Raw genomic sequence first — 24021 nt, 5'->3', positions numbered from 1 at the left:
TTCATTTTCAATGGAATACCTCTTTAACACTGAACTCCTCCTTTCTCGTCTCTTTCAGACTCCCACTCAGACGACTTTGATCCAGCCTCCACAAAAAGCAAGTATGACTCCATGGATTTTGACAGCTTGCTGAGGGAGGCCCAGCGCAGCCTGAGAAGGTAACCAGTTCAGTGGCACCTGCTGTCACAAAGAGGGACTTCTGATACCTCACTGTTTGTTTCTCGCTCCTTTGACGACGAGACTACCACAAGTTTTACACTCTATGTCATAGAGTATAGAAGAATAAGTCTATAGACCTATATCAATATAAATGAATATATCAAAAATAAAGTTTACATGAACATAGCTGCTGGAGAGACGGGAAGAGACAATGCATTGTGGGAAAAGCCAGTGAACCCTCAGAACCTGGTGCACAGGTTTACTGCTGTACAACCATCAATGAAAGAAGAAAAAGATGAACTTTCGTGACTTTTTTTGTTGTCTCCAAGCACTACAATACCCACAATTCTTTGGGAGTGACGACATGCAGCTTGTTCAGCCAGATTTCGTTCTTTTGCTCTTTTTGATTCTTCTTTTTTTCTTTGAAAATCTGGTGTTTGGATCTAGTGTTACATTACAAACCAGAGTATAGGGAATTGTATCTTGGAGGTCAACTTCTCCAGGTAACATTGTTGTCTACATTTTAAAGAGAAATGCAGCTGTGTATTTACTAATACTATAAAAAGGAATATTTTTATTTTATGTACATATCGGATAAAGTTCTTTATTTGTTACAGCTATGCACTGTAAAATGCAGCCTTTTTTTAAAATGAAGAGAAAATTTCTTAATTCAGAATGTCGCTCTGTAGTACTTACAATACTGTCAAACATATTGTACACCTACACGATGTTTAGGAGACATGACATGATTGTAAAAAAGAGAAAAAAATAAGCGTCCTATTGCTCATTTTGAGGGAGCATGTGAACAAAACGTCCTTTTTTAAGTTATTTTGTTGGGGAAAAAAACAGTCTACCATGTATAGTTTTATCTGTTTATAAAGTTTTTCTCAATCAGTGTTTTTGCTTATACAACCAGTGTAAATGCATTTTTAATGTGTTTTTCATGATTGTAAAAAAAAGGTACCCCATTTTTTATTAATTCTTTCTGAAGCAATCAGTATATATATGTAGATGTGTATCTATACATATATATAAACTCAGTTTGATTTTATTGCTTTATATGATTACTGAAAGAAACGACTGCATTCAACTCTTTTCAATCAGAACAAACACATATTTATCTATTTATTTTAATATTTGAATCAAGACTATTTATGGGCTCCATTCAACATGGCGTACCTCATGAAATGTATTTTTCTGTTCATGTCGTCTTTCGATTTGTGTTATTTAACTCTCAATCACTAGACAGGGTGTACAAAACATGCTTTGGTGGGGATAATAATATTACCTTCTATGCCTTTCCAAAACAATCGAAACATTCAGCTGATCACTCCAGACGTACTCGTTTATTTTTTTAGTCTCCACTATCGTCAGTCACATCCGGTTTTTTCTTTCCACACAGAACATGAAGCAATAAAATGATTTAGCAGGATTTTTTTGATACCACTGTAAACACTTGTTGTCATCGCTCCACTCACGCTTGATTATGTGAATGCCAAACAAAAAGTTTACAATTTCCTTTTCCTGACTTTTTTAAAAGATCTTGTATTTGATGTACAATATAAATATATATACAATGATGATACTACTAATATTATTCACAATAATTACAAGATGATTAATTACAATAACAATGATAATAATATAAATGAAAGAAAAATATATAAAAAGCAATAAATTATTTTTCAGAGTTGTATTTTAGCTCCTATTGTTGTGTGGTTTTTGGACGTGACCCATTACCCAGCCGCTGCTAGCTAGCTAGCTAGTGTGGATGACTCCATTCCAGTATGTTGGTATTACATCATTGTGACATCACCGTGTGCGGTTAAGAAAAAACAAACACTAGATTGTCCTCGCTCTCACTTCCTGGTCTTCCCTTTAAGATGTAATTGAGTCTATGTGATTGTAATGCACGCATTACTTTGTGACATCTGTGCAAAAAAACCCTGACTCTTAACTCCACCATGTGTGTAAAATGTGTCGAGTTGAAACTGTGTTGTGTAGATGCATGGCTTGTCCAGGATGACAGTCGGTACCGTATATTCCACTCTGGATATCTGCCTCTCAGCTGTCTTTACTGGCAGATTTTAAATGACATTCTATAAGCCTAGAGAAAACTACTCAACAATGTAGCGCATGCCGCACCAATCTCCATCACATACCCCCCCCCCCCCTCCCCCCCACACACACACACACCCCACACCCACCCCACACCCACCACTCACAGTCCAGATATCACAGCCGCCGCCGCTGCTACATGACATAAAAGGTAACCTTGCGGTTTCTGGTTCAATTAATATCCCGTTTCTAGCGTGCGCCAAGTAATGAGAGAACCAGCTTCCATCACAGGAAGGGTGAACAAAAAAAAAAAAAACCTTTTGTATGAAAGCTTTTGCTGATCACAGCCTTCCTTTCATGGAGTTTGACAAGAAAACGGTTAATTTTTATGATGCAAAGAGACAAAAATTGGTGGAGGGAAGGATGAAAAAAACCCTTTACCTGTGTTTTGAGACATTGTTTCACTTTTTTGCTGTCTGTATAGCGTATGGGTAATGGTGTCGTGTCCCATTTGATAGATGTGGCTTTAATCATTGTAACAAAAAAAATGCTTTGTAAATTGCCTAGAGTAGCAATATATTATAAACACCTTATGGTTCAAATTTCAACTGTGGCGGACTTTTTAATAATGTGACCTACTATGGAGGACTTTGCCACTGCTTAAACGTTTGTTGGGTAATCATGTTTCTTTTGGAAGGACAATATGTACGTTTGAATGTATGTGTGGGTTTGTGATTTTAGGGAAAGTGTGTGTGTGTGTGTGTGTATGTGGGGAAGGGGGGGGCCACTGTGGGTTGTTACCTGTTTGTGTCCTATCCACGTTGCCTTCTGCGAAGTCCTTACCAATGCCTTTGTGGTTCTACCTATTGTACGACTTTCTTGTGAATTTTATTTTTTATGTGCAATTCTCATCAGCCTCACCATGCCAATAAAGGGAAATGTGTTTGAAAAAAAAAAAAAAAATCCTCCTTTCTTTCTCTATTGTCTTCCTTTCTCGGTTGTACCACTTTCAGTCGGCGCTGAGGAATGATTATGATCTGCTATCAAAGGAACAACCTTCAAGTTTTTTTTTTTTAAAGAAAATGATTTCAAAAGTCCCGAAAACAATGCACGCTGCAAATGTGGATTGCAAAATACCCCCTCCCCCCCTTCCTGCGCTTATAAATCAAAGTGTTGAATGAAAGCTGACTGAAGTGACACGAGGCCATCCTCAGCACATCTGTCTCCCTCTGAAGTTTCTCCCCTAATAAAGAATCTCAGCTTAATTCAGAGCAACATCCCTCTTTGATATTCATATCACCTGGGAGAGAACACTACAGTCTTTGTCTGTGTCCACAACTTGACTCCACACCATGCGTCTGCGAGTTAATTAAAAAGTTGGGGGGAACAATTTCATTAACACGATAGAGAGAGCTATAGTAAGTTGATGGTGCGCTTGATATTCAATAGGGCTTCATTATGGCTCTAACACCCCCTCTCCTCTCCTCCTCTTTCTTTTCTTTTTCTTTCTTTTAACACACATCTTCGCCTGGGAGCTGGGATCACACCGGGAGCTTCCACCATGTCCTTTTTTTAAGAGAAATATGGGAAGAATGTGCATTAAACTTTAAGGTTGGGGGTCTGATTGTGTTTTTTATTAAGGCCGCTGTTTAGCCCCGGAGAAGAGAGCGCGGCCGCCTTTCATTTCGACTTGGCTGCCGCATTACAGCGGGAGGTCTCCTTCTGCTTGCCCTTTCCACAGAATGAAACTGTCCCTGGAAATCTCCCCCGCGCTCCCTGTCGCCTTTTTTTTTTTTCCTTCTCTCTTTCTCCCACCTCTCTCTTTCCATCACGATAGGATGGCTTTTTTATCTGTTATGTGTCTTTTTTATTATTAACCACTAGATAAGCAGCTATCTCGACTCCAGTTGGAGGTAAGTGGTAGCCTTGGAGATAATGGGGTTTGATGGGGCTGCGGCTCTCTGTGGGACAAACACTGAGATGTTGCTGCTGAGTTGTCTGAGCTCTGTATTTTATTTGGCATCGAGCTGTGGCTGCTGTCTCAGAATCCTGAAAGTGGCACTCACTACTCCTTTGTTTTCAGACGTGTGACATGCATGTGTAAATGGCTCGTATGTTGGTGGCCGAGCTGTAAAACCTTTGCCCAATATGGCAGCTCTTTTATGAGGATCCCATCCCTCGCATGTAAGCAGGCCGCTGTGTGGGAAAAAAGCACTCTTGGATAATAAGATTAGACTACCTGAGACTGGTTAATTAAAGCCTGTGGGGTGGAACATGAGCTATCCAACCAGTAATTTACCATCAAGAACACTTTTTTTTAATTGTCAGCCTAGCACTAGCTACATCAGGAGCACACATTTCACTTCTTTATCAATGGAGACAGGTGACTCTGAAGCAACAGCCTTTCTCTTTGTTCAAACCACAATAATTCAAGTCAACACTGTTGATCTCCGAAATACAAGGCTGGCAGGAAAATAAAAAACAAGATTGTAGTGAACCAGAAGACCTAAGATTAGTCTTAATCCCCCAAACTCCTCTGCACTTTCTTCCCTTTGACCCTCGTGTAGCTGTTCATTTTTAAAGTTTAAGTCAAGAACGTAATGCTAATCTGTTGCCAGGAAGGATTTGACACCCCAAGAGTGTTCAAGCAACGCCAAATCAATAAGACTTCGCCATGTCTAGAAGAAGAAAAATCTAGAAACATCATCATATCATGACGGAGGGGGCTGCGGGGGTAGAAGCCGTTATTCCAGTCAGATTGCATGATGTGCAAACTTTGGGACGGTTGCTTAAGCCACACTGCCCGTGGTGTTCTTTGGCTGTGGTCACGTGAATTCTTTGGCTCACATTAGATCATGAGAAAAAGAGTCACTTCCTGTGGGCCCATCATGTTGAATAAAACTGAGCATTTTGTCTGCCCATCATCAACAGATTAAACCACTGGATGTTGCTTGGATTTCTTCAACCGTTTCTTTGCTAGCCCCCCCCCCCCCCCCCCCCCCCAACAAGCCTTCCATCGTATGCCACCTTATGGGAGGAGATAATGACTTTGCTATTAAAACCGCAATCTCCCCATTCGGCATTCTAGTTTCAGCACTTTCTGCTGTTAAAGAGTAATGAGGAACAGAAGGACAGTATTCTTCTTCCCCCTAAACTATCAACTTTGGGGACTGAATGTATTCTTCGCTAGATAATTAATGGCTACAGACAAATGGTGGTTGATTGAGCGACTCATCCCTCTATTTTCAATCACCATCTGCTGTGTGTTGCTGGCAAAAAACAATGTTAATTACCTCAAGTGTGCCCAAGACGTGGCGTATTAATTAGAACAACAAAAAAGGGAAACCTAAAAGATTCCAGTGTTTTAGTATCTGAGATGATGTGTGTGTGCGTACGTTTAGATTTTGTTGATGGATTAGCATGCAAACGAGATCCAGACGGTAATCATTTGGTTATTTGGCCTTTGGATCAGTTACCAACGTAGCTTTGTAGCTACCTTTACCTGCCTTCTGTGCCTCAAGGCCATGCCAGGCCTTTAAGACGCCTGGGCCAGCCAAATGTGTTTGACACACAAGGGAAGTAGGCAGGAAGCAGAATCTCTACAGTGACAGCCTGCTGATACGGAGCGTTAAAAGCACCGGATTTAGACGTCTTTGGCTCTTTGGATGTGTGCATCACCTGACCAAAAGAGAGGATGTGGTAGCAATCTTAGGGCTGCAGAATTCCCATCCCCACGACCCAAGATTCCACATGTGCAGGTGCTGAGAGTGTATCCTGATAGGCCCGACATCAAGACGTTGTTGCTAACGAGCTGATGTCGAGAGGAACATGATAATGTGTTGATGTGAGCAGCATATCATCAGCTATTATTAAGCAATCATGGAGTAGCATCAATAACAATTAGCTTCATTTCCATGACTGCGGTACTTATTGGGTTCATTTTAAAACACTGACAAATCAAATATGCTTATTTCCCTCACACAAATGGGTCATATACAGTCTGTTACAGAGTGGATTAAGGATATCAAACACAAATTAGCATTGGCTCTAAATAATAAATGACCTCAGATTAAGTATGCTTGGAGGTAAACCCCTCTGAAGTACTCCTTAAGAGCAGTTAGTCTAGACCTGTTTGTTTGCCACCTCTTTCATTGAAGCAATGTCTGAGTTGTGAGCGGTTTAACAGTAGAGTTATATCCTCTTTTAAGATGTTAATATTTTTTAGCAGCCAGATTCAACACTAAAAGCTATTTTAAAAGAGTTCTTTTAAAAGTCCAACGTGTCAACATCATTTTGTATCTAACAAGTTGAGTTTTTGTTGTTTTTTTTTTTTGTATTTTCCACCTCAGGAATGATATCACAACCCTTTAAATTTAGCTCATAACCACTCAAAGGGCTCCCAACCCCCCCTTTGGAAACCACTGCTTCGGAAAGTACAAAGCTTGCTATCTAGTTTTTATTCTTGCTTTTTAAACTGTCCCATACTAGTTGGATCTAGGCTTTATAATGGCTCCATTCAAGCATTCTTGACGAGATGGCTCGGAAAGAAAGAAAAAGCTGAGTGCTCTCTCCATCTCTATGTATTCTCTCTCTTCCACTGTCTCTCTCTTATCTGCTGCTTGTATTTTTTTGCAGAGTGGTCCTGTTGAAACGCAGAGTTGTGTCTAAATCCAGTTCCCAGCTACTTAGCCCCCACCAAACCCACTCACTCTGACACAAGGGCCGGCGAGAGCATCTCTCCCTCTCTCTCTCTCTCTCTCAGACCCCAGCTTGAACCCATGTATCACACAGCAAGCCATCACAATACAGTAGAATGGGCACATGGACAGTTATTGTTTGTTTGCACTATTTATGTCAATGTAGAGTCTGCGGCAAATGGCTCCGTAATGCAATCATTCATCCTCGCCATCCTGCGCTCCCGTCCATTAGGCTAATGATATTCTGTAACCGTCCCAGGTTCCCTGGATGTTGAAATCATGAATGTGAGAAGTAGGAGAAAGTAGGAGGACTGCTGCTTAATTGGAGGATGATGATCTAATTTGAGTGTCTGGAAACATATGCCCTGTAGTGCCCTCGAGCAACATACCGAATTCCCGGCAGCTCCAAAGTGGATGCTGTATAGCTGTTCGAGTGATCCAACCAACATATGGAGTCTAGAAAGGAGACACATGAGATCAATATAGTATCAGAAGAAGTGATGTTGAAGCTCCTTATCCTTATTTTAAAAGTTCAGGTACATTTTCAGTGACATGAATTCTACATTTTAAGACCTAAGTGTCTCTCAAATCAGTCCATCTAAAAAGTAATGACGAGCTCTGCAGCTACATAAGCGATACTGACAGGAGTTTAACATGCTCATCAATGCTAAACTGAGACGCTGACATTTCTCAGGCACTTATAATATTCCCCATCTACATTTAGAGAGTTAGTAATGCAACATTAAAGTTAAAGCTAAAGCCTAACATACTCATAACGATTGTCATGCTGTTGTTGTATTAGTTTAGCACATTTAAGCTTAATGTTGACATTCTCATAGATTATCTGACATGCTAATGTTTCTCAATATATTCAATAGATCTCAGTTTAGGGCAGTACCATGGCAACGTTTAAGCTAAATACTAACATGATGATGAATACTATACAGGTATGCAGATGTTTCTCAGGTTTACATTCACAAAATGTACCTTATTAGTTTAACCTACTAGCAGGGGAACACTAGGTCAGATGCTAAGCTGCATTCTTTGTGTGTTTAATATTTAGTGTAATCCTCATCTTAGTTTAGCATGATGGTGTACAAACATTTGGTTCTTAGCACTAAGCACAAACTAGAGCTTCCACAATCTATTTAGTTAGTAATATGATGAATAATGTAAGAGGTTGCTATGGTGTTGCTATAAGATCAGTCAATGGACCACCTCATTCTTTAGGGTTTATTAACTTTCTAATATAAATAATATTTGCAATATTATCAATTTTTAGCTTAGCGAGTTGTATTGATGTAACATTGGTGATTAGCGTACAGCTGAGTCTATTGCAAATGTCAATCTTTTTTTAGCATTCTGATGTGAAGTATAAAACAGTATTACATTTTTGATCTTATTGGCACTCGGATTTATCATCTAGTAGCCATGAATGTCTGTATGCGCATCCGTTCCCATGTATTTATTAGATAGCTGAGTTATTTCACAAGGTATGAGAAAACAAAGAATGGCACTAGAGGATAGGTCAAGGGACCACCTAAGGGTGCACTCATACTAGGCAATCCTTACCGTCCTCTAGCACTTTTGACCTCCAAAGTCCAGTCTGTTTGACTGGTGGGATTGCTCTGTACCTTGCTCAAGCACGGTGCACTTCCTTGGCCCTGGCCGCGGTTTGAAGGGGTGGGGTTCTGCAAAGTACAGTTATTAATGCGCGAGTGCAAGCACAGAGCCACAAAGTGGACATGACATAATCAATCCCCGCCTTGCATAATAAAGAAATCCAGATTTGTAAGAGAGCCGTCTCTGAATAAAACAACAAAGTCTGTAAAGTTGCAGTCGTGTTCTCTGTGTTTGTTAGACTAAACTAGTGAAAATTCACTTTCATACTTTCTTTGGCAGCTATTTCAAAGATACCGTACCAGGATTCATCATCTCGAGCACCATGGAGATGATGCGACAGTTCTGTTCAAACCAAAGTGGTTGACCAAGCAAGCAACCAAATGACGTTGCCATCCATAAAGCCTTACACTAGCAAATACTAATATCCACAGTAAATATTGTATTCTGCCATATTTACTTGTCAAAGTTTCAAGTGGTATTAAGTAGATCAAGTTTCCATGGCTGACTACAAACTGTTAATACAAAATAAAATGACAGCAGAGTGCCAGCTCCATTTGATTTTAAGTGTGCAGATTCTCTGCTCTGATACATAAATAGCATGAAATCAAGGCGGTGTTCTGTCAAATTAAAGACTAATTACCACCTTGTATCCTTTTAATCCTTATTTTGTGAGCATCATTACAGCTCAAATGCCAGTGCTATCCAAAAGCATTACAGAAATGTTCTGTAAAGGAACCTCCCTCTGTTTGGACTGTCAAAAATCTCAGCCCAAACTGTCCAGACTGGAGTGCATTAAAATGCACGGACAGTCAAGCTTTAATTACCGGGAAAAAATACCCCATGCCTTAATCCACATGGTAATAACGCAATTAAAGTGGTGTTTCTTGGACTTGGTAATCTTCTGTGACAAGGCTTACAATTCAATTAACCCCATTTTAACACTTTGTTTCAACTTCCTGTGAGGCTAATTTGCTTTAAACTTACTTCAGTTGCTATAATTATGCCGTAAGAAAAGTCCAATTTGTGAATTATCAGTTGTTTATGTCAGCGAGGCGCTGATTTTCAGTGGACGCGATGTGCTCTTATCCAGCAGGATGCCTGACAGGGAATTTCTTTAGTCTGGCTTCTAACAGAATGATAGCTTTGTCACTCTCCATAATGGTTGAACTGGCTTTCTGGTCTGGTCTGATCCTTCAGACTTGCTGCACACTATATGTACAATACAGAAACAATGCTAAACCCTCTCTACTTTAGGAGTGAAACATTTCTGGCTTCAGAATATTCTCTTATTCTTTATTTGTGTGCGATTTCTCTGCTTTGTAAAGTAAGTTGCGTCCATGATGAGAGTTACAGCCCGATACAATTTCCGATAATCTCATAGTACAACTGAAGCTGCACTCCTTCTGACACCTACCAAAGCCAGGCGCGGATCTAACCCATTTAATCACTCCTTTCTTGTTCTCTTTCTAAGCTCATGCTGGCTGTGACATATTGAGCCGGCAAACTTTCCATGTTCTCCCAGAGAAGGTCATTGGGCCAGGCCCAATCTAGCCTCTGAAACTGAGCCAAGATTTCCACTGCTGTCGTTCAGATTAGTATTAGACGTGAGCGCCTTTCCTAAGCAAATCAGACAGTGTGAAGGACAGAACCGTTCTTCCATTCAAGCACGCCTGCTTCTTGTTAAAGAGAGACAGGGCAATAAGTTGTAGGACAAAGGGAAGTTTGTGGGAAGTCTTCACAATTCATGAATGCTTATTTCTAACTGTGTCATGTAAGGTGAGGAACAACTGTGCTACACTGACTAGAACTGCAGCTGCAGGGAAAGCTGCAGTAAGCAGGCAGGATTCTTAGAGTTATGACTCATTTGCATTTCAAATACAGTTTTTACCGTGTATATCTGCTCATATGCTAGTTCTAAGAAGTGCATTTCAAAGCTTTCACTTGCTCCAGCAATATGCAGGACTGATTCTGGGTGACACCAGTGCAGTCAGGCACACAGTGTGTTGAATGCAGACACATGATACATGTGCAACAGGATCTAAAATTCACTGCTAAAGGACAACAGGACACAGCGTACAGCGCAAATATGTGAGGGCAGCACACTAAACCTGCGTTGTGGATTTGACACCGTTAGGAAAGAAAATAAAAAAGACGGGCCATACTGTAATTCAAGAGTTTTGTCTCGAGCATGAACAAATCTGGCGAGGGAATTGGTATCGATTCAGCTCCGTAGCACTTGGAAGGACAAACTTGCACCTGGACTCAATCAACGTTGATTGGAGAGTGGCAAGATGCCCACAAGCACAAGGCGCAGCTGATAGGACACACAAAGCACTGCTGCACAGGAGGAGTTCAAAATCAAACTTTCTCACTTGTAAATAAATCTGCTCACTCCATAACTTCACATTTATATTGCAAGTATCCACAAGCATGACAAAGCAAATCTCACACAGTATATGAGATCTAGAAGCCCCCACATGATCAAGAGTTGTAGGTAAATCCTTTAAATATATAAGCAATATGAGAGCCAGGCACTGGTTTCTGAATTTTTGTGGCTCACTTTTTCTTGTCCCTAATTTAAGTCCCTGTTGTTGTTGTTTTTCAGTCTTAATTTGAATGGGTGATTCAACTGAAATGTTCCTCTTTTTTTCCAAAGTTCTCCGCATGTTTGCATTAATGTTTCTTCAGTCTGTGATTTGATGCTAATAAGAGGCTACAAACACATTTTGGTGCAGTGTTTCAGGCTGTTTGTAGCACTTAAAAGTACAATAATATCAAGTTTAAAGATATCTGGAGAAACTGGCAACTAATTCAAGCATGGACTAGTGTTTTTCACAAGATTCTTTCCACATGATGGAGCAGTCGTCTTCCTGTCTTTCTCTTCAAACAGCTTTCAACAGACAGTTATATTCCTTGGTTGTTTGCTCGTCTGCTTGTTGCAGACTCCCGTTATAGATCCCTTGTATACAGACTTGTTGGCATGCCGACCGGATGGCTCAGTTTTGGGATTATGTCAACGCCTTCAGCAGATGCTATTGCATTACATAAAGAGATATGGCATGCTAGAGAGCTTCCACTCACTTGTAATGTGTGCATTCTGGCCACAGGCAACAACTTCACATCCAGTTCTATCACTGACATGGCAACCAAGGATTCTGGGAGCGTTCCCAAAGCTGTGTTGCATCAGTTGTCAAAGGTGTATTCTGCACGCATTACTTGAAGTTGTATTAAGCGATATGTGAGAACTGGGGGGCAGAAAGATTTTGAAACAAACTCTAAGAAACGTACTTTGATAGATATCACCTTATCAGATGCTCAAGGCTAACACGTTAAATAGATGTCTTAAGTGTTCTTATTGCATGTCAAATTTTTGAAACTTTCTGTTCCAAGTTAAAGCTCTGTTATCCATTCTGCGTGCCTGTACTGCAGATTCTACTCACTCTGTGACAGCTAGTGACAGGAGAGCTACTTTCCAAAGCTTCAAAGCAACATTTTATAAAAACAACAGCAACATTGGATTGAAAATAACAGTTCACCTAAGTACAACATGTTCAAACTAATGCACAATATCTAAATAAAAAGGCAGCAATATTTATAGGTTCACAGTTAACAGGTCCATTGATGTTGCTCAATACTAAATGTCTTCATGTACATTTAAAGAGCTAGATGTTGCAGTGATGATCCTTTTTTTGACCATGCTGGCACACATCTTGAAGTGATTCTAGTAGAAACAGTTGGAGACAAGTCGACAATAACTTGATGATGATAAAAAAACTGAAGTCGAGCTTCATAATCTTCATATCAGAGATAAAATTAAGCTGCAATACTGTATTTTCCACGGAACATTTCCTTGAAAGCTGAGTGCCGATGGAGACGTGAACTAGTCACCAATTTCTGCTGTAAAAACTGACTTTTTTTAATGGGTGTGTATGTGACTGCCTGTGCTTCTGCAGCCAGCCTCAAGTGGACACTCGACAAAATGCAGGACTTTCGGCTTCATTTTTCTACACCAGAGGTTGCTGTTTGGTCTGAACGAGCTGCATTGACAATGTGAGTTTGGGTCATGGGCTTAAGGTAAAGTTATCCTCTTGAGTCAATTTGAATCATATACAGTATGCTGTTTGGACAAAGACTTTGATCAATAGTAGTACTCTGACCAAAGTAAGCCTGTTTGGACTTTTAGTGACATGCATTTTGCACCAATATTGCATCAAAATCAGTATCACCTGCTTGAGCTTACCACATTTAAATTGCATTGTTGTAAAAGGTGCTACAGTAGATGTTCTCTAGTGCATTATATTATATATGACACATGTAAGCATTTCGTCCAATAAATATCAATTTCTCCCAGGTCCGATGTCTCAGTGGAGGCCCAGCAGGCTGTGTGACGGCAGAGAGGAACAAGGTGGAGCGGCTATTTTTACCTGAAGCCCAGGAGTGAGCTCAACACAGAAGGTGAGGCGGGAGGAGGGTGGAATTTGGGCAACGTTTGTGAATGTGAATCGAGTAACGTTAATCATCTGGACAGCAGAGACATTAAGTGTGCATGAAGCTCAGTCTCTGGACATTGCATGTACTGTTCGAATACTGACAGAGGGCGCGTGTATGAGAAGAGAAAGAGAATTGCGGGTAAAAAAAAAAAGAAAAAAGAAGAAGAGGAAGGGCATGGTGTATTTCTGTGTGAATTTGGGAGTAAGGGAGGACAGAGTGCGGTGAAAGTGTGTGTGTTTGTGTGTCAGGACAGTTTGCCTGCGCCGTGGTGATATACAGTGCCCTGACTTACTCTTGTAAATGAAGTGCACTTTGCTCAAAGCTACACACCCCCAAAGGAATAGACTGTGTTTTCAAACTCACTTTTCGGGTTGGGAAAACACACTGATGAAAAAGGATGAGGCTACAGCAGCACACTCAGTCTTCGCTGCAGCCCCCCCCACCGTCACACACTAACATCATTACAATTTCAACTCCACTGCCTTCTAACAAAACTCTGCATATTTACAATGTGTGTGTGGATCCGCTATTGTCTTGTTAAAATTTTACAATGGCTGCTGAGCGCCTTCGCATACAGAATGCAATATTGTGGGGGTTAATATGCCCCAGTATAATGCCGGCAGATTTGGAGAGTGCTGATAGGGCACATCTCGCAGTGGAAGCATGTGTGTCGCGCGAAAGCGGAGCGTTCACCCCTGAGAGAGCGAGGGGGCTCACCTTTTGTTATTATTTTCAGACGATTCGCTCTGACCTACTTTGGGAGCAGGGTTTGTTGAGGCACAGAGCACCAATGCAAATAGAATCTGTTGCTTCCCGCCTGTTGGATTTCAAGGATTTCCAGGCACATGATGCACTTGGGGGGAAACAACAACTTTGATGTCAGTATACATGCTGCAGTTTTATTCATATCGTCACCTTTTTATGTTCATCTGGACTCATCGTAATGGTGTGTGTTTTTTTTTTTGTGGCAGTTGTTTTCTTCGACATATTATTGAAGTGTCGGCCTTACATCAGTTGGGATTGTGACAGCAGCCTGCTTGGTTTACCTCTAAAACCTTACATAAAGCTGCTCAGCATTGCAAATGACAGTGATCACACTGTGACTTGAGTGCGACACTCCACCTGCATGACAGGCAGCTGTCACAAATACCTGTCATTCTGTCAGCCGAGAGTCTAGCCACTCACATCACCTCCGATGCGTTTCACAGGGAAGACATTGATACTGTTTCTCTTAAATTCATGTTGTTTTCACCGGCCGTCATGTAGTGCTGCAGAGAGCTGACACAAATACTATTAATATACGTTTTTATTTCCTTTGTTTTAAATAAGTGGTACTGGTGACTTTGATGCTTTCTGTGATTTCAGTCGAGTGATACACAACTAATTGCAATTTCATAATCACAATATGACCATACAAATAAACGCATCACAAAAGACTTCCTGAATGCATTCAATACAAACACATCATTTACATCGTTTGCCATGCATTGCCATTGCAGTCCCAGGTAGGAGTCAGTTACCTTCAGATTAAGGCCACACGTAGGCGGGTATTTTTGAAAACGGTTTTCCTGTGCGTTTTGGCCTTTCATACACAGTGCTGGTGTTAACATTGCTGACTTGACTTGACTGAAGCTTACACACACATATATACAGTTGGTCTCCCACTATGTTGACGAGCAGAGGATCCTAAATGGTTAACTTTGTAAATGAAATGGTCATTGTAGTGACATCGTCTTTGATCAGATGAGATTTTGTACTTCCGCATTGGCTTCATTTTTCATAACCGGAGGTTGCCGCTTGGTGTGGTCTCAATGGTAAAAAAATGTTTTAGGGAATCATTGAACCATTTAGATAAAGGACATTGACAAAACACAAAGGACAGCAGATGGACTTCAAAAACTGTTAATTATCATTTTTATCTAACTTAAATATTTGATGGAATAGGGTACCTCATATCATCATTGCAGTAGTGAACAATAATCACACACCATTTTTTCTCACAACATGGCCCATTTCAGACTCAAGTACAACGTTTTTTTTGCGAACGCAAGAGTAGGAAGAACTTTGAGTTCAAGTGGGTTTGTCTCCACAGTTTGTGTAAGATGAGCTGTTCTGGCTGTAAAAACTGTTTCTATTACCTTTTATATACATGCAAATGGAGTTCTTTTTGAATTAGTGACAGCTCCCACATGTCAAAAAAGCACTTGTACCTTAACAAAATCTTTTATTACACACTGTAAATGTAGACACACGGTTAGCAAGTGGTCATTTTTGGGTAAGAAGGGAGAATCAGAATCCAGAGTGCTGTCGCCGTCCCTGGAGGCGCCAGAGTGCTCTAAATGTGGTGTGGCCTTTGTAGCCGCGTGTGAAATATGATTTCGCGTAGGATGTCATTTGAAGGGGGGGGGACGTTCTGCAGTTATGACAGCCCCCGAGCACTCTCTTACACTGTCTCTGTCTTTTTCCTGCCGCCTCCATATCGCTGCATCTCTCCGCGCTTATCTTATCTCTCCTTCACACATTCTCTCACACCTTTTCCCTCGCTCACTCCTCTCCTCCCAGTGGATCTTTGATTGGGCTGCTTCAGAGCCAGATGTTTCTGTGCGGCGAGGATGAGGAGGGAGAGAGAGAGAGAGAGAGAGAGGGGGGACGGCGATGAAGGGGAGTGGCAGCCAAATGACTTGTAGCTTCAGAGCCACTCACTTTACACACAATATTCTCACTTCCTCTCCAACCACTGGCTGTCTTTACTCCATCCCCCATATTTTGCATATCCTCTATTTTTACAGTATTTTATTTTCTTCCCAAGATCTCGCTCACATTACAAGCTCAAAAACACACCCACATACACAAACTAACTATCTCTACCTCCCCCTTGCCTGTCATGCAATGCAAGCGACCTAGTTCTAAGTTTCTCCAACCATTTGATTTGAATCAGGGAGGAAGCTGTGGCTGTGATTCAGGCCGCATGCTGCACATAAGAGGTGTGATCTCAGGGGCCTGGCCCTGTCAAACCCAAATAATACTCTCTCAAAATCAGATACCCACGCCGGCACAACTGGCCCCTGCAATTGTCTACACTTTAGCTGCAGTGGATTTCTCCCGTAGTGAACTTTTTCACAGCGTCAGGGGATGAATAATTCTATTCTTATAACTGCAAACTGTCTCAAACACAATCTGTGCTTCTTTTTTTTTTTTTATCCCGAATTTCCAAGTTGAAAATGTCAATTTGCTCCGTCCTTTCTCTCCCCTCGACTATAATCAACGACAGCTCCTATTTCTGCAGATTATACAGACATCGGTGTAAAGAGAGGAATAAAAATTGCCGCCATGCTGAGTTTACGCCTGACAAACAACATCCACGCAGAGATCTGACACTGCAATTTGCACTTACACACAGAGGCAAATCCTAGCCTTATTCAGATACATTTCCAGTACAGGCCTATTTTGCAAATCAATCATGCGGCACAAAATAGAGGCGCAGAGACTGATATTTTCCCACTGCCCTGAGTCGGAAAGCAGCAGGAAAAAAAAACAGAGCAGTGGCAGGGTGTTTATGGAGAATATGAATGAAGGTAGCATGCAGCTTTTATGCCTCCTAATAAGCCCCCAAGGCTGGGGAACATTACGACTCTACAGTTTTACAACCACTGATGGTCCGCTCGGAGATGTGCATTGTGTCTGCCCGTGTGTGTGTGTGTGCGTGTGTGTGTGTGTGTGTGCGTGTGTGGGTTAGGGGGTTGGGGGATGGATCCGATGCATAGCTGTCTTCTAAAACGATCCCCATGAATATCTGGCCATGAATCAGTCTGCCAGACATCTTCTAACATGATACTTCTTACAAATGAAATGCTTGATAAGTACATGAACGTGTGTGTGTGTGTGTGTGTGTGTGTGTGTGTGTGTGTGTGTGTGTTCATGTGCGTGTGATCGCTTGTACATACATAAGTGTATGCACGCTTTTGGTCTTCATTACGGCAAATGGAGTGTCATCTGACAGGCATTCCAATGAGCTTCTATGACGGCGTGATGAAATCATTACCCCTCAGTAAAATGTTGCTCACATTAAGAAGACGTCTTGCAGTTTGTGTGTGTGTGTGTGAAGATGTGTGCCCTAATCATGTCACGTCTAAGCGTCGTGTTGCCATTTTGCTGGGTGTGTCGGTGCGGTTGTACAAGGGTGCGTGCTTGGCATGGTGAGGGTGCCGTCCATCAACAAACCAACGAGGGAGAACAGACGCAAGTGCATGAGAGAAGGAGGAGAAGAGATTCTTCTGACACAGGTCTGAGAGGAGGTTTGAAGCCATAACTAGGCGGCTTCACAGGAACTAATGCAAAGTTATTGACATGTGCTTGAACTGTATCTTCAGCTGTAGAAAGTGCTCAGCTGTCAGATTTTAGAGCCGTTTATTTTTCATATCACTTCTGTGAACTGCTAAATGTAGACTTTATTATTCTGAGTGGGATATGTATGATATGTCTCTGCCTCCTAAAATTCACAGACAGTTCAAAGTGTCTCTAGGTGAAGCACTCATGTGCCCAATTCCTCCCTGAAGCGTAATCACTAAACCTTCATGGACCCAACTGTCAATGCGATGCATGAGTTTGTAGTTGGCGGATAAAAAAGCACTCCCATTGGTTAATGGTAAATGGACTTGAGCTTGTATAGCGCTTTTCTAGCATTCTGACAACTCAAAGCGCTTTTTACACCGCATGTCACACCTACCCATTCACACACTGATGGCAGAGGTTGCTATGCAAAGTAACTAATCCCATTCATACACCGCCAATGAAGCAGCGGGAGCAACTTGGGGTTAAGTGTCTTGCCCAAGAAAACATCAGACATGTTGCTGCAGGAGCTGGGGATTGAACCCCCGTCCCTCCGGTTGAGACTCTACCAACTGAGCCACAGCCGCCCCACTAAGAGACTTAAGCCACAATTCAATATGTACTTGTGTTGGGACATTATGATGGAAATGCTGGATCTTGGTTTAAAAATATCAGAAAACCAATGAAGGTGTCAGTGAGAGACAGCCACATGACATCACACACTTTCTCCCAAACTCCAGGATGTGGTCGTTATTTCAACATCATGCCCTCAGCAATGACAACTTCCTGCGAATATACCCAACCTGGAACTATTTGGCATGCACGACATTCAAAATGATGACTGATTCCTAACTTTTCCATGCTCTCTTGGCTTTGTGGTCCAAAGGAAGCTGAAAGAAGTATATCCCTGTCATTCACTTATAGTCTAATGTAGCTCTTGTCCTAGAAATACTAAAGCCATGGGATTGTTCAACCATATCATAAACCATTTAATACTAGCAACATTTTTTACACATTTGTTCAGGAGGAAGTGTATTGACAGCATTGTTGTTGGTACACTGACAAAGTAAGCAGACTCGGGAGAAGAAGCAACAAAGCAGCAATACTCCATCCTGGACTTTAAGAAACAGCTTTGTACAGCTAGCACACTTCAAAGATGCTGAATATATTAGTTTTAGGGGCTGTTATTCAAATGTGTCTTTCCCTTTTGGCCCTTCATAAGCATATTAATAGTATTGTGACACACAAATGGCTTCTGGTCATTGAGGCTTAATCGAACAATGACTTGCTGTGTGCCACTGTAAACGGTTTAAGCCTGTACAAAACAACATAGTATTTATATATTCAGAGCTATTGTTTTGTATTGCATTAAAATAAATGCAATTCTACTCTGTTTAGCTTATACATGCTGCAATCTGCCTTTTAATAATACATCTACTACATGACTTTCTTGGGGAAAAAAATAGCTTTGTGTTAGAGTTCCAGTTGTCTTTTTTTTTCTTCACAGTAAATACTTTGATGTCTAAATACTCAAATATGAACCACTTTGAACCTGTGCATTGCCTCTTTAGGGATTCTGGAAGTGAATCTGTTATGTCTGCGTTTTCATTTTTGGTAGTGCTTATTTTCAGTTAGCTTCATTAAAAAGGCAACAATAGATTAACCACACAGAGAGATCAATTTCTCAAAGCATCCATTTAGAGCATTTAGAAAAACGGGAGGGTGTTGATGACGCTGTGTGTGAGTGTGAGTGTGTGTGTGTGTTTGTGAAGAGGAAGTGATTTTAACAGCCCCTGAGTCGGGCTTTCTGGCGGCAGATGACTGTTCAACATAAGAATGGTTCTGCTCGAGGTAGTTCGAAGTCTTTCCTTACCACTGCTTTGCTAAAAGTACTTTTCTCATGATGCATTAATGTTGGGTCTCTGTTTGTATTATAGTTAAGCTTAACGTCTAGACGTGCTCTTTCTGTAAAGTGTCTTGAGATAACATTTGCTTTAAATGTGTGCTATACAAATATAGATTGATCTTATTTACTTTGACTTACTCTAGTACAGGTCTTGAGTCCTGATTTTAAGGCACTGTGACGTGACTTTGGAATCTGATTTGAGCTAGACTGGAGGCGCTGGACTCAGATCATTATTATCTTAATGTTTTTGTACATTTCTTCTTTTAAGCGTTTGAGCAGAGGCTGACATGTGTTCACTGTCATGCACGTTCAGCAACAGTTTGTGTTGTGCTGATTCACAGACTGCAGTCACATCACTCTACGTTTGGCAAACGGCGCCAGAAATTGTAAAATGTTGATACATAACGTGTGGGTAGCAGGTATGTTTGAGTTTATTAGACACCTGCTGTGATCTCACTGCAGGAGAAACGATCAGTCCGTCTCTTCATTAAGAGAAGTGCACATTTAAGCATTTAATGACTTCATTGATAATTAAAATCTCCAGATACGCCAACAGGATCAGTCAGAAACTGATGTTGATAAATGAAATATGATTTCTACATTTCCAGAAGTCGGTGGAGGTTCATGCTGTTAAATAGTTTGGAGTGAAGCTCCATCAGAGCTGTGTTCAAAATGTTATTTTGAACACAGCTTTAATTATGACAGTTTAAAACATGTTTTTTGTTTTGCTAGTGCCAACTTTGGTTGATACTATCATAAGGGCGTTTTAGTCATAAGTACAAATATGTTTACCAACCAGCATCAACGTCTTTCTAAAAACTAGTGGAGTGAATCTTTCAATATCTTACGATCCAATTTCATTTTGATTCATGGGGTCACGTTTCCATTCAAAAATCGATTTTTGATTCAAAAGTGATTCCCAATACATTGTGATGTATGTGATCATAAAGCTAAAACCTTCATTGTTGACGGCGCTGTAGGGGCGCAGGCCTTTTGAAATGAAACAGACGATGGGATCTTGTTATCTTTATTGCTCGTTCACCGCTGGCTGGCAGATCGGTACAGTGATGGTGTGTGCAGTGGTCAGCGGTCGCTGGTAGTTGTGGTTCGCTGTATTCATTTGTAATGTCTCTGAACTTTTACTGAAGCTGACTTATTTAAAAAAGAATTGTGCAACATTGTCTTTTTCTTTGTTTATGTCCGAATGATAAAAGTAAAGGAAAGTGGGCCTTTAAAATGATTGCAGTTAGGAGAAAATATTGACTGATACTACACAACCAGTAAAAAGAAACTTTTTACTGATGATTTCAACTTACACGTTTTAAAGGTTCAGATATATTTAGAAAGATTCTTTAGGAATTCTTGACCAGGAGGCAGATCAATACTGTGCTGCTCTATATATTGTGCCTTGTTAAGAGCATTTGACATGACTCAAGAACTAACTCATTCAAGCGTCACATGGACATTTATTGTGTATATTCACTAATGTACAAACACTCAGAGATAGTCACATTTCCCAGTTAATGCTTCCCAGAACATCTCAGCCGATATAATCGATGGCTTTCTAAAAATATTTAGACTACAAACGATCAATGTGAGAGATCATTCCCATTCTGCTCCAATATGTATACACAAATAGACCATTGATGGTATTGAGTGCCCTCAGGGCTCTATGCTTATGTTGCCTCGCTGTCGAGGTGATGCTGCTGCCGGAGTCGGTGCGTGTAGCCACTAATACTATATCGGGCTCTTCTTTGCTCATGCACACACAGCTTTTTCACAATTCATAATGCAAGGTTGAGCTTGTCTCGCAGAATATAAAACCTCGGGCTTAGAATAATGCCTGTGAAAGGCGGCGCGTGCCCTGTCAGAGACACTTTAGCCTGCTATGTGATTATGTTGGGAGATTTTTCTCTGCAGCATTCTCAATAGAGGATGAATTTCTCTATCTACTCCCCTTGCAAAAACTTTATAACCCAGCTGTTGTCAAGTTGTTTGCATTGGGCTTTCTGGTGAAACCATTTGATCGCTATCTCTCTATTGCTACAGAGGGATGTGAAAGCAGTCTAAAAAGTGTCCAATGTGGTGTGTTGGTGATACAGGAAATTGTCTGACTTTTAGAAAATGTTGCTCTTGTACTTGTTCACTAGGCCCTGTTTGCCATCATCATCATCATCATCATCATCATTATCATCACCAGGGTTTTTCAGGCTGTTTCCAGGTCTTCAAATACTGATGCAGCTTTATGCTCCTTTTTGGTCTGTTACATGTGCACTTGATACCCTTTGGTGTTGATTTAAGAAGCACCTTGATTTAAACTACAAGTCCAATGTAAGAACCAACGGCAGCATTGTTAAGACAGTTAGAGCACCTGGTGGTCTTGGGAGGTGGACCTTTATCCAAGAGAATGGGTTTTGTCTCTACTTTGAATTGAAAAGTCAATGTTGTCTACGTACAACCTGAGTGATGATGATGTGAAAAACGAAATATCAGAAAGGGTCAGAAAAACTAACTACTGACGTTTGTTGAAATGACTAAAATTCCCCATCTGTAGCACTAACACCCTCCGGCTTACGGGACTGCATTACGCCTGATTTGGTTAGCCTCTTTGCTCTCCAATTTATAAGGTTTTAAAAACCCAAGGCCCCCAATAGCGTGAATGGACAATATTCCAGGGTCACACAGAAACCAGAACTCTTTAGACACCGTAGATTAATTTCAGTCCAACAATTCAGACTGTCTATTTCATCTAAACAGGATTCCTTAATTTACTTATTTTGTTTTCCTGTCATTGTTGTGGATCCACCATACTGTGCCTGTGATTTCTCTTCCTTCACTTGGTCGTCCTGTGATGTTCAGGTAGATTAGCTGCTCAATTAGGGATTGTGGGAACAGGTTTGCATCATTATAATCACTCTAAGATGAAAAGCTGTTTTTTTGCTTTAGTGGTTTCCAGCCCTTGAAAAAAAGTGTTGCTTATGGGCTTAATGAGAGCACAGCTAGCGAGCTCAGTGTGGCCATAACATGGACACCATGATGGAAGTTAAGCTTTACATTACCCCAACATTACCCCAGTAATGAAGCCCCGCTGTCAGCTTATCGCTGCAGTAGGACACACTGGCATATTTGTTGTCATTCAGGGTGAACAGTAGAGTTTACCTTGACCTGCTTTTCTGTCTGTTGTTTTATTCTGGGTGTGCTTAATGGCATTTTTCTATAGGCTCCACACATTATGATGTATTTGTCAGAGTTCTTAACTCATTTGTAGAGTTGATTTCATTTCTCAGAAGTGGTTGTATCCACAATGATATCCTACACTAGTTATTAAACATCTATCTTAAAGCCTCGAGATTGGCATTCTGGCAGCCTCCATCTTGTGTCTCTTTTCAAATCAGACCCCACCATATTTGTACCACCGAGTTGACAAATAAAAGATCCAGCAAGTTTGACCTCCGGCTTCTATAAATGTGTTCAAGATGAGCGTTTATATCAAGCACCTTTCATATCCGTAATTCTAAAACGTAAATGTTAGCTCAGAAGTGGCGGAATGCTAATGTTAGCATTCAAAACAAATTGTTTTTGGGTTTTTTTTTTAACTCTTATGGCCTGTTACAGTATGTCTCTAGATTTTAAGCAGCCATGTCTGGGGACTTTATTATCAATCAGGCAGCTTTTAAATGAAAACAGTTGCTCAGATTTACTACGATTACATGACTTAAACGTAAAACATAATGGTAAGAGACAAAAACATTTGAGCATCCCACCATGAGCGTGACATCACGACAAGATCGCCGCCATGGGGAGATGGTCTATTCTATTTCAAGTACAAGTGGAGCTAGATAACTTCTTTCTACAGTTTCACTAGGTGCTGAACTTAAACAGATGCAGAGGTTAGTTTGGCAGCGCTTCTCTGCCCATGTGATGCTCTGGATCAAATCTGAGCAAACTTGACACAGGCCCTTTCTGGAGCTCACAAAGCCCCCGGCAGAGATGCACAGCATTTGAACGAATGTGAGCAGTGGAAATAAACATTCTAAATTCACATAAATCTAAATACTGATGCAGGAGGAGGCTTAGGAGGCGGAATGGAGTTGAATTTTCTGTGGTGAAGGCGCGAGGATGCAGAGCCAGGCACTTTTTTTTTTTTGCACATTAAGTGAGAACTAAATTGTGTAGGCTCTTTGGGCCTCATGGTTGTTTAAGATAGGTCATATGTGATTTAACAGTATATGGAACATGTGACTATAAAACTTCCATGCCTGCCTGAACTGGGACAGGACTCCATTGATCTCCTTCATCTTCATCATCCCACCCTCATCCCCTCTTACAGGATTTGTCCAGCAGTGTTACTCAAATGTGCTCTCATCAGCAGGTTGGGAACTTCAACATCATGTCTGTTGACAGGGAATATATGGAGGCTCTTAGAGCATGGAATTAAGCAGCTCCACTACACTACTTATGACAAGCGCGCAATCAGGGTGCACTGCTCTGGCCGAGCCATCCTTCCCGTGGAGCTCCTCCAGAGAGAAACCTCTTTATTCCTCCATGCCCTCCTGACCTCCTTCTTCCCCCTCTCTACCTCCTAAAGGGAATGCTGCAGTTACTAGGCAACAAGAAGGGGAGGGGCTGGAGGCATTTTAGAGGCCAGTTGGGCTGTGCCCAGTTATTCTGCAAGCTATAGGCATGATATAAAGTCCAGAAAGTCCTGTCTGTAACTTTAAGAGCCTCCGTTGAGGAATAATATAATTCAGTATAATC

The 24021-nt window shown here is 41.1% G+C and overlaps 1 protein-coding gene across 11 annotated transcripts in view; it reads left to right on the top strand.

Annotated features, from left to right (window-relative positions):
• ppargc1a (peroxisome proliferator-activated receptor gamma, coactivator 1 alpha) overlaps positions 1 to 1860 on the top strand; it is a 251163-nt gene extending 249303 nt beyond the window's left edge. For all 11 annotated transcript variants that reach the window (XM_061031315.1, XM_061031317.1, XM_061031316.1 and 8 more), the window contains one exon: positions 59 to 1860. In XM_061031315.1, the coding sequence (XP_060887298.1) occupies positions 59 to 162 (104 nt within the window). In that variant the 3' untranslated portion in view covers positions 163 to 1860. The remainder of the gene's footprint in view (positions 1 to 58) is intronic.
• Positions 1861 to 24021: the final 22161 nt, after the last annotated feature.

This window comes from Labrus mixtus, chromosome 23, assembly GCF_963584025.1.
Source record: "Labrus mixtus chromosome 23, fLabMix1.1, whole genome shotgun sequence".
Taxonomy (NCBI): Eukaryota; Metazoa; Chordata; class Actinopteri; order Labriformes; family Labridae; genus Labrus; species Labrus mixtus.
The sequence above is the reverse complement of the archived record's forward strand: the minus strand, read 5'-3'. Positions and strand labels throughout refer to the sequence as shown.